Source organism: Mobula birostris, chromosome 15, assembly GCF_030028105.1.
Source record: "Mobula birostris isolate sMobBir1 chromosome 15, sMobBir1.hap1, whole genome shotgun sequence".
Lineage (NCBI taxonomy): Eukaryota > Metazoa > Chordata > Chondrichthyes > Myliobatiformes > Myliobatidae > Mobula > Mobula birostris.
In genome coordinates, this window is record NC_092384.1 from 7,696,275 (window position 1) to 7,712,492 (window position 16,218).

General features: G+C 43.1%; 1 protein-coding gene across 4 annotated transcripts in view; it reads left to right on the plus strand.

Annotated features, from left to right (window-relative positions):
• Positions 1 to 16,218, plus strand: part of fcsk (fucose kinase) — a 336,758-nt gene that overhangs the window by 261,857 nt on the left and 58,683 nt on the right. For all 4 annotated transcript variants that reach the window (XM_072279284.1, XM_072279282.1, XM_072279286.1 and 1 more), the window contains exons 7-11: positions 154 to 251; positions 3,519 to 3,599; positions 5,514 to 5,633; positions 8,667 to 8,850; positions 10,136 to 10,263. In XM_072279284.1, the coding sequence (XP_072135385.1) occupies positions 154 to 251; positions 3,519 to 3,599; positions 5,514 to 5,633; positions 8,667 to 8,850; positions 10,136 to 10,263 (611 nt within the window). The remainder of the gene's footprint in view (positions 1 to 153; positions 252 to 3,518; positions 3,600 to 5,513; positions 5,634 to 8,666; positions 8,851 to 10,135; positions 10,264 to 16,218) is intronic.

The window sequence follows — 16,218 nt, forward strand, 5'->3', positions numbered from 1 at the left end:
CTATAGCCATTATGTTGCAGGATGGTTTGATGATGCCATACCCTGATTGTATGTCACAACTTCAGTAGATGAGATGTATTGGATTTCATCATGATTGCTTGTCCATAGATAAGTTTCATCAATCATCTACAAATATTGTGATTCTTTTTCCAGATATTTGTTGGGACGGGTTCAGTGGTGTTAGAGTGATATCTGTACCTGGGACTGTCAGTTATGCCAGGAATCACGGTGTCTACATCATTGACCAGGAGGTAAGGACTCTCAACACTCATGAATCAGACATCATAGCTAAAATGGGAAAATTGGAAGAGGTACTTTCTATAAGAAAGGCCTTTGTGAAAGCAAAAGGGCAATTCTGTGTGAAATTAGAGATACAATTGAGTGCTCAACAGCCGCGGAAGGGGTTGCAATGCAATTACTTGTGTAATGCCCAAGTTCATATTTTTACTGTTCTGCTGTATGCATTTCATTTTGTGCTGTTCTGTGCGAGCTGTTTGTTTTCAGCTTATGTTGGGTTACTGTTGAAGATAGAGATAGGAGAAATGTGTGCCATCCAATTAGGATGGTCGGATTGAAGGGGAGGTTTCTCTGGTGAGGGACACTAAGGTTGGGCTTGGGACTTTTGTTCGAGAGGAGATGAAGATCAAAGACACTGGGGAGAACTGGTCATTATATACGGTCCAGTGGGAGGTCCATTTGTTCGAGATGGATTGCGAGCTGCGTTTGGAAGGTGGTGTGGGTGTTCACACAGACCGAGGACCCAGCGCGTGAGTGACAGAGAAGTTCAAGATGAGCTCCGACTTGGGCACGTTTGACTGTTTAACTAGAATGGGCCCTTTTCTTGTTGTTATTCTTTACTAACCCTTTAGTTAAGATTCATCAATATAATTCCTTTAATTGTAGGCAGTGTACTATCTGTTCTTTTGTGGCATTAATTTGTAACAGGGTAGCAAATAACACAGTATCCACACAAACCAGCAAACCAGGGTTTGGCTGGGGTTGAGCGTGCTCAATCTCACGAGTTTGGTGGTTGCCAAGGTAAGTCTTCCCTAGACTTATGCAGCCGAGGAAACCAGGGTGTTTCACTTCCTATATGGTAAAATCTAACTGCATAAGTGGTAGTGCTGCTTCACTTCCCAATGAATTCAATGGCTTTTATGCATACTTTGAAAGGGAGAATCTTCTCAGCATCCTTTGACCATTTGATCTCTTTCTCGGAGGCTGATGTAGTTATGAGTAGTTAACTGAGACTTTGCTGATGTCAATTGAAGTTCTCAAGTCTAATCCATCTGTCCTCCTACCACTCCCAATTCTCTCTCACTGTTCTCTTTAGCTTTTCTCCATCCACCACCACGCATTCTCCTACCCCTGCTCACACCAACTCTCTCAGTTGCCTCTGTTGTTGTATATATCAATGGGCATTGGGAGTCTGAACCAAGGGTAGGAACCCCTACCCACCCCCCCCAGCAAGTTCTGAAGGGTAGATTCAACTTTCGCTCCTGCACTTTGATTAACATGAACCGTTGAGAGAGCAGAGGGCAGAAAAAGGAAGAAGGTCTGTAGTTCAGGGCTCAGTAATGAGCCCATTCACAAACAATGATCTCTGTCTTGTCAGTGCCTCCATGTTTTGTTTCCATTTTATCTGTGGCTCTATATTTTATTAATCCATAGTGTATCATTGGCTAGGTTGTTCTTGTTTTATAGGGGGATATATTTCTTTTTGTTTATTGGTTACCAAGATAAATATCTCACAAATTGAGGATCCTGAGGTAGTCAAATATGTGCATTAATGCATATATATAGCAACTTGTAGCACAGTTACAGCAATGTACAAGTTGCACTGTTATTGAATGAATATCAATGACACCAGATTTCAGAAGTGGATGTTTATACCATGATATCTATGTTTATACAACCAACACACATAAAAGTTGCTGGTGAACGCAGCAGGCCAGGCAGCATCTCTGGGAAGAGGTACAGTCAACGTTTCAGGCCGAGACCCTTCATCAGGACTAACTGAAAGAAGAGCCTCAGGTCTCAGCCTGAAACGTCGACTGTACCTCTTCTTAGAGATGCTGCGTTCACCAGCCACTTCGATGTGTGTTGCTTGAATTTCCAGCATCTGCAGATTTCCTCGTGTCTGTGGATCTATGTTTATACCTCTTTTTCCAACCTTCGAACTTTTCACGGATTTCCACACCTGCAAGGGTAATTCTGCTTGGTGCTATAACCCTTCTGTCCTGTGTCATTCAATTGCATATCTACAGCCAGAAGTATATATTTCCATTCCTGCCCCAGTTTGAGCCAGGTTTCTAAATCTGCCACATTTCGATAACTCCATGTAGGACATGTAGAAAGATAGAAATATAGAAAACCTACAACACACAATACAGGCTCTTTGGCCCACAAAGCTGCACCGAACATGTCTTTACCTTTAGAAATTACCTAGGGTTACCCATAGCCCTCTATTTTTCTAAGCTCCATGTACCTGTCCAGGAGTCTCTTAAAAGACCCTATCATATCCGCCTCCACCACCATCGCCGGCAGCCCATTTCACGCTCTCACCACTGTCTGTGTAAAAAACTTACCCCTGACATCTCCTCTGTACCTGCCTCCAAGCACCTTAAAACTGTGCCCTCTCGTGCTAGTCATTTCAGCCCTAGGAAAAAGCCTCTGACTATCCCCATGATCAATGCCTCTCATCATCTTATACACCTCTATCAGGTCACCTCTCATCCTCAGTCACTCCAGGGAAAAAAGGCTGAGTTCACTCAACCTATTGTCATAAGGCATGCTCCCCAATCCAGGCAACATCCTTGTAAATCTCCTCTGCACCCTTTTTATGGTTTCCACATCCTTCCTGTAGTGAGGCGACCAGAACTGAGCACAGTACTCCAAGTGGGGTCTGACCAGGGTCCTATATAGCTGCAACATTACCTCTCGGCTCCTAAACTCAATCCCATGATTGATGAAAGCCAATGCACCATATGCTTTTTTAACCACAGAGTCAACCTGCGCAGCAGCTTTGAGTGTCCTATGGACTCGGACCCCAAGATCCCTCTGATCCACCACACTGCCAAGAGTCTTACTATTACTATATTCTGCCATCATATTTGAATACTACACTGGACTGCACTGTAAACACCTTAAACTTCTTTTTATAATGCTGTTTACATTGTAAATACATGCTGGTATTTATGTATTTATGCTCATTATATTCCATATCAAAACTTAACTTTATCTTTTATATAATTCTGTATACTTTATGATTTTGAATGTTCTTTTTTGTTGCATGTCGCAGCCTGACCAACACATGTAAATGTATATGGCGAATTAAGTTGATCTTTGGTCCTTGACCTTTGTTGATCCCTGATCTGAGTCAGGTTAGGGGACCCCATTTTGGAAGTGTAAACAATGGATTAGCTCAATCTCTTCAGGTATCTGAAGGAAGGGTCTGGTTGTACCAGAGGAGATCACGTGGTGGGACGTGTAATGATGGATCACACTTCTCTTTCGAGGGTTACATCTGTGACATCATCTATAAAGGGACAGAAGAGAAGATAAAGGAATGTGGACTACTGGACGGCAGAGTTCCTCTGGTATGTAAAAGGAGTTCCTGAATCTTTTGGTCACCTCTGCTTCCTCTAGTGATAGTCTAAACCAGCTTTTGTCAACCTTTTTGCCCTGGAGGAACCCTTGAAATAATTTTCAGGTCTCAGGGAACTCCTGCATAAAAATTATTCAATCTACCGCTCCCAGTACATTAGCGTGATCGGTAAATTGTAGATATAATAATCCAAAAATAATTGTCAATGCTGCTTTGAGTAGAGAATAAATGTTTAGCTAACCTTTCTTGAAAAAGAAGGCAGTTAAGCTTAGCTTACCTTTCTTGAAATTAATCCCTTTCTTTTCCTTTCATAAATTTTAAAAACTCATAAGGCAAACATAATAAATTTCTGTTAAATAACTGGCTGAAACCAAAATGAGATTTAATTTTTCTAGAGGTGGGCTCAGTAGATTTAATTTAAATAAAGGTTGTAAATTGATTTTAATTAATGCTATTTACAAGATGAAAATTTATTGACAATGTTGAATAGTAAAGTTACTAAAAACCATAAGCCAATATAAAGAGAATAAAATCACACATAGAAATAAAACTAACAGTGCAGGAGATTCTAATTAAAAGCTACAGCAAAAAGAAAAGTTTCGAGGCTCATTTTAAAAGAGTTTAAAGTTGGAGCAGACTTCAGATTCTCTGGAAGGTTATTCCAGGTATGTGGAGCATAGTAACTAAAAGCTGCTTCACCATGTTTAGTTTTGACCCTGGGGATGGTAAACAGACCAGCCTCAGACGACCTGAGAGCTCAGGAAGGTTCATAATGCAGCAGGAGATCGGGGATGTATTTTGGCCCTCGACCATTATAAACCAGTACAGTAGTAATATTTTAAACCCAGTCCTCTGATGGACAGGAAGCCAGTGTAGTGATTTGAGAACTGGAGTGATGTGTTTTACTTTCTTGGTCTTCGTGAGGACTCCAGCAACAGTGTTCTGAATGAGCTGCAGTCTGTCAGAGGGATTTCTTACAGAGATCTATAAAAACACCATTACAGTAGTCAAACTTACTAAAAATAAATGTATGGACGAGTTTTTCTAGATCTTGCTGAAAATCTCGCTATATTTTAAGATGGTAGTAGGCTGACTTTGTAATTGTCTTAATGTGACAGTTAAAATTTAAGTCAGAGTCCACCACAATACCAAGGTTTCTGGCTTGGTTTGTGGTCTGTAACGACAGAAATTGTAAGTGAGCGTTGAATTTTAATTGTCCTTTTTTGGCACCAAAATGAATTATTTCAGTTTTCTCTTTGCTTAACTGGAGGAAGTTTTGACTCATTCAATCAGAGATTTGTTCAATACAGTTTTTCAGTGATTGTTTGGGACCATAGTCACTCGATGACACTGTTATATAAATCTGAGTGTCATGGACATTATTATGGTAAGATATTTTGCTGCTTACCATGATTCAAGCTAGAGGGAGCACGTACAGTATATGTTAAACAGAAGTGTGGATCCTTGAGGCACTCCACATGTTATTTTTGTTGGGTCAGATAGCGCTTACCAATCCATACAAAATAGACCCTGTCCTGTAAATACAATTTCAACCGTACCGGAGAGTCCCACCCAGTCTTATGGTCTGTCCAGTAATATGCCATGGTCAACTGTGTCAAAAGCAGCACTAAGATCTAGTAAAATCAAAACTGAAATTTGATCCTCATCATAATTTGAGCGGATGTCATTTCAATGACTGTTGTTGACCAGAACAGTCTCAGTGCTGTGGTGTTGTCGAAATCCAGACTGGAAAACATCCATATAATAGCTTAGTGCCAAAAAGCTATTAAGAAAGGAGAGTAAGTGAAGCCAACGGGAAGTCAGTAGTTATTTCTCCAGTCTATAATCAGCTACACTTTGAACAGAAAAGTCTCATCTTCTTCATTCACTGTCTCCTGCTCTCCAGGTATCGGGTATTGTGTTCTTCTCATCGAAGACTGCGGAGAAACTCCTGGCTATGCATGTCATTCCTCCACTGGATGGTTGCACCTACATGGGTCTGGACTCAGGGGCTCCTTCTGTTCAGGTACTGTACATAGAATATAGACCAGCACAGTGCAGTACGTCCCTTTACAACAGAGATGAGGAGGAATTTTTTTAGCCAATGGGTGGTAAATCTGTGGAATTCATCACCACAGACGGCTGTGGAGGCCAAGTCATTGGTTATATTTAAAGCAGAGGTTAATAGGTTCTTCACAAACACAAGAAAATCTGCAGAAGCTGGAAATCCACACACAAAATTCTGGAGGAACTCAGCAGGCCAGGCAGCATCTATGAAAAAGAGTGAACAGACATTTCGAGCTGAGACACTTCATCAGGACTCAGGACTTTAACTGTTAGAGTCTCATAAACATCCCTATTATGTCCTTAATGTACCCAAATACCTCTACCACCAGTCTTGGCAGTATGTTCAATGCACCCACCATTCTCTCTGTAAAAAAAACTACCTCTTACATCCCCCTATACTTTCCTCCAATCACCTTAAAATTACACCCTTTTGCGATAGCCATTTCTACCTTGGAAAAAACGTGTTGGCAGTCCATGCTATCAATGCCTCTTATTTTGAAATCTCTTAGACCAAGTGTTTGGATCACTTAGCATCACAGTTGTGTCAGGAAATAAAGGCTGCTAGGTCCAACATCACAACACATACAAACAATTAAGTGCACACAAAACACTGGGGAAACTCAGCAGGTCAGGCAGCATCTATTAAAGGAAAATGGACAGTCAGTATATCAAGTGGAGACCCTTCATCGGGACTGGAAAGTTAAAGCAGGAGTGGTTGGTATGAAGGGGTGGGTCAAGAATGGAATGGTGATGGGGGATTGAGATGAGGTTGTGGGTGGGTGGGGGAAGGAGGGTGGTGAGAGGGATCTAAGGAGCTGGGAGGTGATTGGGAGAAATGGCCAAGAGTTGAAGAAGATGATCCAAGAGGATGGTAGAGTATGAAATGAAGGGGAGGAGATGGAGAGGGCAGCTGTGTGTCAGTGTTGGGCAGATGGAGAGGGTGGGAGAAGGGAAAGATACCAGGAGGTGAGGGTCAGTGAGATTAGGAGGGGGAATAAAGGGGAAGGGGAAAGCACAGACAGTAGTGACTACCAGAAGTTAGAGAGAAAAATATCTGGTGCCTCCAAACAAATCACACAAGTTGGTCTCAGCTGCATCTTACTCAGTGCTGGTAATCACTGAATTCACTCAGTATGACGATGGTTTGACATGGGACGTGCAGCAGTGCAGTGCAGCCCAAGTACTGCACTGGAGCGACAGTGGAACGGGTCACTAACCCTGAACTCAACTCAGGTGAGAGTGTTTCCTACCACATTGACAGGCTGCGGTACCGGGCACGCCGAATCAGAGTCACTGGTGGAGGGGACTACAGCTTGGGGCGCCACAGTTCCAAGTTCAATTCCAGTGATGTCTGTAAGGAATTTGTACTCCCTCCCTGTGAACACCGTGGGTTTCCTTTGGGTGCTCTGGTTTCCTCCCACATTCCAAAGACATATCAGTTACTACATTAATTGGTCATTGTAAATTGCCCCAGGATTAGGCTAGGACATAAATTGGTGGGTTGCTGAGTAGTGAACTCGTTGGCCTGAAGGGGCCTCCTCTTTAAATAAATAATTATATGTTGTGATATTTATTGTTTTGTAGCAGCAGTAAAGTGCAAGACATAAAATAATTAATATACTGTAAATTACAATTACAATAAATAAATAATGCAAAAGAAAACAGCAAGGTCATGTCCATCAGTTCAGAGACCTGATGGTGGAGGGGAAGAGGCTGTTTCTAAAACATTGTGTGTGGGTCTTCAGGCTCCCTCTTAGTGGTAATGAGAAGAGGGCATGTCCCAGATGGTGAGAATCCTTAATGATGGATGCCATACTCCTGAGGCATCATCTTCTGAAGATGTCCTTTGATGGTGGGGAGGTTTGTAGCCAAGGTGCAGCTGGCTGCGATCCCATGGGTCTATGGCTTTGGTAGAAGTAGTGGCCACACTTAGAGGACCAATGTAGTGTGAATTGATTTTTGCTTTGTCTTTTAAATCTGTAGGGATGGACAGAGGAGTAAGAGGTCAGGTTAGGGTTTAAGGACAGGGATATAGAGGAATTAGAGGTCAGGCTGGAGCCCAAGCTTCCACCCAGTGATGGGGACATCTGTGGTCAGATGTCGGGCCGGCAGACCAGCACGGGGGTCAATGAGTTGTCAGTGGGTCCCAGAGTTGGAGTACATGTGGTCAGGAGGAACGAGGGCCAATGACAACCTAGGTATCTGAACAGTGAAAATGGAGTTCCAGGCAGAGTGTTCCCTGGTCGATGATTAATAGGACTGATACTGAAGGTCGAAGCTGAAGGTCAGTTGGAAGTCTGGGAGCCATGGTAGCATAGCGGTTAGTGCAATTCTGGTGTCCTCTGTAAGCACGTTTGTATGTTCCTTCCCGTGTGTGCGTGGTTTCCTCCAGGTACTCTGGTTTCCTCCCACATTCCAAAGACATACCAGTTAGTAGATTGTAAATTATCTTGAGATTAAGCTAGGGTTGAATCAGTGGGTTGCTGGGCAGTGTGGCTCAAAGGGCCGAAAGGGTCTGTTCCACAGTGTATCTCAATAAATAAATAAATTAAATAAAAATAAAATAGAGGCTGAGGCCAGAGGCCCCAGTCCGGGAGTCCACTGGGGAAGTCGAAGGCCCAATATCTACTAGTCCGAGCCTGCTGGAGTGTGGAGGTGGCCTGTCCCGGGGTTGGAGGACTCTGACTGTTCATGGGTAGGTGGGAAGGAGGGAAGAATGGGGTTTGTTTTGCTGTTGCTGTTTAGTCACGTGTTTTGTTGTGTTCTGTGTTGTTCTGCTGAGAGCTGTGGGTATATTACGTTGGTGCTGGGATGTGTGGGGACACTTCCGGGCTGCTTCCAGCACATCGTTGGGTGTGTTGGCTGTTAACACAAATGACACATTTCACTGTACATTTCTATGTACCCGTGATGTGTAAATAAACTTGATTCTTGAACCTTGGTTCTGAACTGTGCCTGTCCCAAGTGTAAGATATTCCATTGCCCCCCGCAGCTGTCTATCTTCTTCGACATCCTGCTCTGTATGGCGCGCCGAGTTGGCAGGGATGTGTTTGTGGACGGAGCGAGAAGGACCCTGCAGAGCAGCGAGATCACTCCCCCCAGCACGGACGTGACGACCATGAGCAGTGCCAGGGCTGTGCTTTGGCAGGAGCTCCGAGGGATTCCGGTCACTGCAGGTGAGTGTGATTCACACCTGTGGTGCGAGCATTTCAGACCTCCACGCTGAGATGTCCGCAGAGGAATGCTGCCAACTGGCACATTCCAGGCTGCAGGATGGCCTGAAGTTTGGTGCAGCCGCCACAGGAGCTCGGTGGGGCGATGACCACAGTATAGGGTCCTTCTGCTGCTGAGGAGGGAGGTGAAGAAGCCCTCAATTATCGTCGTAGCACGCTACCCCAGGGAGTCTCATGAGTGGCAAGAGTTTTACTGGTTTTAAAAATGTAATAGAACACTACTAAATGCATTGACGTGAGAATGAAAAGGCACAGCGCAGTTTATCCTTGTAATCTTATATTATGAATGAAGTTTATTTTCATATTTTAATAATGTTCAGCATCTACATGTAATTACTGCCACTGTAATGTAACCTTCTCCCCACTTATTTCGGAGTATTGAAGAATGGTCAGTGGCAATTGAGTCTGTTCTACCCGCGTTGCTGAGGGCTGCTCTGTGTTGTTCTGCCTCAGAGGCTACAAGCTTACCTGAGACATCGATCCACTGTGGAAATTTCCAGCCACTATATTTACATTTGCTTTCACAATCTCACAGCACCCGCTTACTGCTGATGAGGTTCATGTGGAATATATCTACTGTTTTGGATAGTCCATCGGCTTCACAGCAACACTGACCTGGTTCTGTCCTGATCTCAAGTGTTGTAGCTGTGGAGTTTGCACGTCCTTGTGACTGCCTGGATTTCTCCTGGCTGTTCTACCTTCCTCCTGCACCACAAAAATGTGCAGGTTGGTAAGTTCGTTGCCTGCTGTAAATTGTCCCTATTGACAATAAATTCAGGTGTGGGGGCAGGAAAGTTGGGAATATAGGGTGAGCATAAATTGGTGTTGATTGTTGACACACAACCGATGGGCCAAAGGGCCTGTTTCTATGCTGTATTACTCTACTGTTGTAGGGAATCTTGTGGGCAATTTACGCACGGCCATCTTTTCAACCTCAGTTAAATAGCTGGCTGTAGTGTTTGTTGAGAGACTAACTTTGGCCAAGACAGTATGATAAAATGGCCCACCATGCTATCATTCCTAGCTTGTAAGGGCGCACAAGGTACTAGTATAATAGTTCTTTGACAGATATCATCTGTGACCATTCCACCTTTCCTTAGTTCTCTATTGACACGTTCTGGGTTACAATTTCTGAAGTGGGACTTCAATCTGTGATGTTGTGATTGGAAGTAGTGCTACCAGCTAACCCTAGACTTACAGTGGTGATGATATCTATTGTGCTTTGCAGTCCTTGTAACCGATGGTGGTTATGACTACATGAGCCTGTCACCTGATGATCATATACAAAACCTGACTCAGAGAGGGAACATGTCTGACTGCTTCGTGAAGCATAACATTGTGTACTCTAAGCTGACAGTAAGTAACCTATTGCTGCCTCTTTTCCCATATCACTCCCTCCCCTTTACATGACGCTGTTGCAATAAGTAGTCCAGGTCCATAACCCAGTGCCACCTCCCCTGATCATTCAGCGAGGGAATGTGGCTCTAAACCTCAGGCCAAACAATATTTCATGCTGTTTCCATCAGTCGGTTAAACCTAAAATTAAAAAAAAAGAAAATCTGGAAACACTCAGCAGGTCAGACAGCATCTGTGAAGAGAGAAATAGAGTTAACGTTTTAGTTCAAGCACACTTTGTTGGAACTGGAAGGGAGACAGAAGAAGCTCATTAAACTGCAAGGAGGTCCTCTTCTCTCCTTCCCGGTTCTGATAAAGGGTCTTCGACCTGAAACACTAAAGCTGTTTCTCTCTCCATACGTGTGGCCTGACCTGCTGAGTATTTCCAACAATTTCTGCTTTTTAGATTTTCAACATCTGCAAGCTTTTTTCCACTTAATTAATCCCGGTTTAATCTATGCCTTAACTATATTTATCTGTGTTGTGATCCTTACAAATAAAAATCTTTTGGTTTTTAGTTAAAGTTCAGTTGATCCAACACAAACAACATTTTCAGGTAGCATTTCCCATTTATGACTCTTTGCTGAGACATGTAGTTTTATGTAATTACTCAGATTTAAATCATTCCCCACAGACGGATAAAGTAACATTGGAGGCAGTCCAAAGAAAGTTCACCAGGCTAATTACTGGGAAGAGGAGGTTGTCCTATATAAAAAGATGCTGGACAGATAAGCTCTGTATTCCTTGAAGTTTAACCAAACATATGTGAGCCTAATGCGACTTGATAGTATAGATGCTGAGATGGCTTTGCTTCTGGGAGAGTCACAAACAGAGGGACATAGTCAAAAATAAGGAGCTTGTCGTTTAGACTGAGGTAGACAGAATTTTTCCTCTCGGTGGATGGTGAAACTCTCTCCCTTATTGTGGTGGATATTGGATCATTAGATATATTTAAGGTAGATTTGGATAAACTTTGAAAGATCGTCGGGAATTGGCACAAAAGGGGCCTGCATAGATCAGCCAAGATCATATTAAATGAAAGGGCAAACTTGAGGGGCTGAATTGCCTACTCTTCTTCCTATTTCCTTGTATTAAAAATATACCCCATCAAATACCAGCAAGCTGCTTTCCCAATAGCTCCCTTCTGGAAAGTATTTTAGGGATATTAAAACATAGACCAGGTCAGTTTTTTCCCTCCCCAGGCAGTTAATCTGATCAATCAGTTAGCCCCATCAGTACCCCCTCTATCCATTACCTGCCACTGTCACTGCACTGTAAACACTTTTAGCCACTTTTTATAATAGGCTTTACATGCTGGTATTTATGCTCAGTTTATTCTAAATCTGTACTTTACATTATTTTTATATAATTTTTTATTCATCATGAATATTCTTTTTGTTCCATCTCACGCTAACACACCACAGCAAATTCCCAACACATGTAAATGTATATGACAAACAAAACTGATCCTTGATTCTCGACCTTGGTAATTTAAAGTGGTTTAATTGGATCATCTTTCAATTTTGCACACTTGAGGATTACAGACTGTTTCTACACACTATCTATTTAATTAATTCAGTCTTTCTTTATTCATTAATGTGACTTGGACGGTTCTGGGCTCTGGAATTGAGGGACCTAGGATTGCAGATGTATTGTCCACTGAAAATGGTATCACAGGATGGTGGAGAAGGCATTTGGTATCAGTCAGGACACTGAGTACAGGAGCTGGGAAGTTATGACACAGTTTTATACGATGGTGGTGAGCCCACACTTGGAGTATTGCATATGGTTTTGATTGCCTCATTATAAGAAAGATGTGGAAACTTTTGAGAGCATGCAGAAAAGATTTACCAGGATGCCTCCTGGATTAGAGAGCATGTCTTATGAGGATAAGTTGATCTCTTTGGAGCAAAGAAGGATGAGAGACAACTTGATAGAGTTGTATAAAATTATAAGATGCACCAATAGAGTGGATAGCCAGCACGTTTTTCTCAGGGCAGTAGTGACTAATAGCAGAGAATATGAGTGGAGGTTAGGGGAGACGTTAGAGATAGTGTTTATTTTTAAAATACGTGGAGTGGAAAGAAAATCACTTTGGTGGGTCACATATAGACAAAGACCACAGATCACTTTCTCTGAAGGACGTTTAGTGAACAAGTTGGGTTTTTCACAACAGTCTGGTATTTTCATGACTTAAGTTACCGACTAGCTTTTAACTTCCACTTTTCTCATAAGGGACGTGTGTTGCTCCAAATTTCTAGTATCTACAGGATCTCTTGTCTTTAGCTTTTAACTTCCACTTTTATTGAATTACTGGGATTCATATCCTGAAGTGTCTTGGTGGGGTTTGAACTCATATCTCTGGGTGAATGGCCCTGACGTCTGCTACCATTCTTGCAATTTAACTACCACCCAGGTATAAGTTAGAGTGTCATTTTGGTCATTTTCCCACCTCCAAGGCTAGCGTACATTTTCTATAATCAATGCCAATCAAATCCCATTACAAAACTCCAAATGGGATTTGATCCAATCAGGAATATGCTTCACCTCACTTGAGATTAAAGAGCAATATTCCATTAGTATTTTTGACCACAGTGCTGTAAGTCATTGGCATCCAAGTCCCATTAGTTCTCCACAACTCCTTGTCTTGCATAGTTTTCAATTAAAATCCAGTTTTTCTATCTTGAATCCAAAGTGGATGACCTCACAGGTTTTACCATACACAACATTTAGCATGTTTTAACTGGGCTGATTGTGCCTCTCTGCATCTTCCTCCTACTGAACACAGAGCTCAGTCAGTCTCCTAATTTGGCACCGTTTTCCACATCTGGATACAACACTCTATTTCTTCCCTTCAATTTTATTAACATCCAAACTAAAAAGAAGAAAGCTCAATACCAATCCTTCAGAGGATGTTCAGTCCCTATACACTTCTATCCCATATCAAGAAGGCCTCAAAGCACACCACTTCTTTCTTGACAAAAGAACCAACCAATTCTTCTCAATCACCACCTGGCTCCATCTGGCAGAACTGGTCCTCATTCTCAATAATTTTTCCTTCAGCTCCTCGCACTTTCTCCAGACTTGAGGGACAGCCACGGGCACTCGCATGAACCCCAGCTATGGCTGCAACTTCATTGGCTACGTAAAACAGTCCATGTTCTGAGCCTTCTCTGGTGATACTCGCCAGCTCTTCCGCCGCTATATTGACGACTGCATTGCTGCTGCTTCATGCAGCCATGCTGAGCTCGTCAATTTCATCAACTTTGCCTCTAACTTCACCCTTTAAATTCACTTGGTCCATTACAGATACTTCCCTCCCCTTTCTCGGTCTCCGTCTGTATCTCTGGAGACAAACTGTCAACCAATATCTTTTATAAACCTACTGATTCCCATGGTTATCTGGACTATACCTCTTCCCACTCTATCTCCTGTAAAAATGCTATTCCCTTTTCTCAGTTCCTTGCCTCTGCTGCATCTGTTCCCAGGATGTGGCTTTCCTTTCCAGAACATCAAAGATGTCTTTCTTCTTCAAAAAAAAGGTTTCCTTCCCTCCACTATGGATGCTGTCCTCACCCACATTTCGTCAATTTCTTGACTATCTGCGCTCATCCCATCTTCCCACCACTTTAAAAGGGATAGAGTTCCTCTTGTGCTTACCTACCACCCCATGAGCCTCCGCGTTCAACACATCATTCTCCACGAATTCCACCAATTCCAAAGGGATCCTACTACTAAACATATCTTTACCTTGCCCCTTCCACTCCCTCCATGATTCCCTTGTCCATTTGTCCCTCCCCAGTTATGCCCTCTGACACTATTCCCTGCAAGTGGGCTAAGTGCTACACCTACCTATTCACCTCCTTCCTCACCTCTATTCAGAACCCCAAACAGTCCTTCCGGGTGAGGCAACGCTTCGGCTATGAATCTGCTGGGGCGTCTATTATGTCCGGTGCTTCCAAAGCGACTTCCTGTACATTGGCGAGACCCATTATAAATTGGAGGACCTCTTCGTCGAGTACCTCCACACCACCTGCCAAAAGCGGAACTTCCCAGTGACCATACATTTTAATTCCCATTCCCATTCCCGTTCTGACGTGTCAATCCATGGCCTCCTCTTGTGCCAAGATGAAGCCACACGCAGGATGGAGGAGCAACACCTTATATTCCGTCTGGGTAGCCACCAACTCGGTGGCAAGAATATCAATTCCTCTTTCCAGTAAAAAAGTATCCCTTCCTCTCCACTTTTCCACTATTCCCCAATCTGGCCTATTACCTCTTCTCACCTCCTATTTCTTCCCTCAGGGTCCCCTCCTCCTTCCCTTTCTCCTCTGGTCCACTCTCCTGTCCTAACAGTTTCCTTCCTCTCCAGTCCTCGACCTTTCCCATGCACCTGGCTTCACCCATTACCTTCCAGCTAGCCTCCTTCCCCTCCCCTACCTTTTAATCCTCCCATCTTCTCCTTCCTTCTCAGTCTTGAAGAAGGGTCTCACCTCGAAACATTGACTGTTCATTCATTTTCATAGCTGCTGCCTGACCTGCTGAGTTCCTCCACCACTTTGTGTGTGTTGCTTGAGAGAAACAGCCTACCTCTCAGGGAATATTTCCTGTACTCCTATGTCAAGCAAGTAGTTATACAACTCATCAATGTGGTGTTTTAGCTGAAAATCTCATTAACAATGACTTTTGAAAGCACTAGAATATTATTGGAGTAGATTCGATAGGCCAAATGGCCTAATTCTGCTCCTATATCTTATTGTCTATATCGCAGTAGCACTCAGTGGCCACTTTATTAGGTACACCCGAACCCCAGCATGTTAATGCAAATAACTAACCAGCCAATCATGTGGCTGCAACTCAATGCATCAAAGCATGCAGACACAGTCGAGAGGTTCAGTTGTTGTTCAGACCAAACATCAGAATGAGGAAGAAATATGATCTAAGTGACTTTGACTATGGAATGATTGTTGGTGCCGGACAGGGTGGTTTAGGTATTTCAGAAACATCTGATTTCCTGGGATTTTCATGCACAACGGTCTCTAGGGTTTACAGAGAATGATGCGAGAAACAAACAAAAAACGTCCAGTGAGCGGCAGTTCTGTGGGTGAAAATGGCTTGTTAATGACAGAGGTCAGAGGAGAATGGGCAGACTGGTTCAGACTGATAGAAAGGCAAATAACTACGCAATACAACAATGATGTGCAGAAAAGCCTCTCTGAACACAGAATACGTTGAACTTTGAAGTGGATGGGCTACGGCAGCAATAGAACACAAACCTACACTTAGTGACCACTGTATTAGGTACAGGAGGTAGCCACTAACTGTTGAAGTCCAGCTATTTCCAATACAGTAATAATTTCAGTACCTTTCCCGTACCTGACCTTAACTGAATTCATAATTGCCAGTCTTTTTCCCCTCAATTTTATGGGATAGAGTGATGGGAGTAGAGGGAAAGCCCCATTTCTTGCTCCTGATCAGTCTACAGTGAACTTGCCACGACTGCCATGGAACTGAGCTGATTGTCTCTGCTGATATCAAAGTGATTGGCCTTACGATCATCCCAAGGCGTACAAGTCTTGCCTAGGTGCTGTTGATATGGAAGCAAAATTGTTTAAAATACTCCAGAGGTCAGAAGTCTAGAATAACTGGTTGGAAGCAGTCAACAGGTGAGAGGTCTGAAATACAAAATTGTTCCCCATTTTATTTCTGCCACCCAGCCTCCTTCCCTGCTTAAAATTACCTCAGCAAACAATGATCAGATTTTGTTTTGATTGATACATCAGCTTCCATTACAGTGAACTCGCGAACTTACACAGATTCTCATGGAGGACATGGATGTCCTGTGACCTCCCACTTCAGAGTTATAAACCTCAAGCTCTCATAAATCTCATCGGCCCTTGTTATTAGAAATGAGGG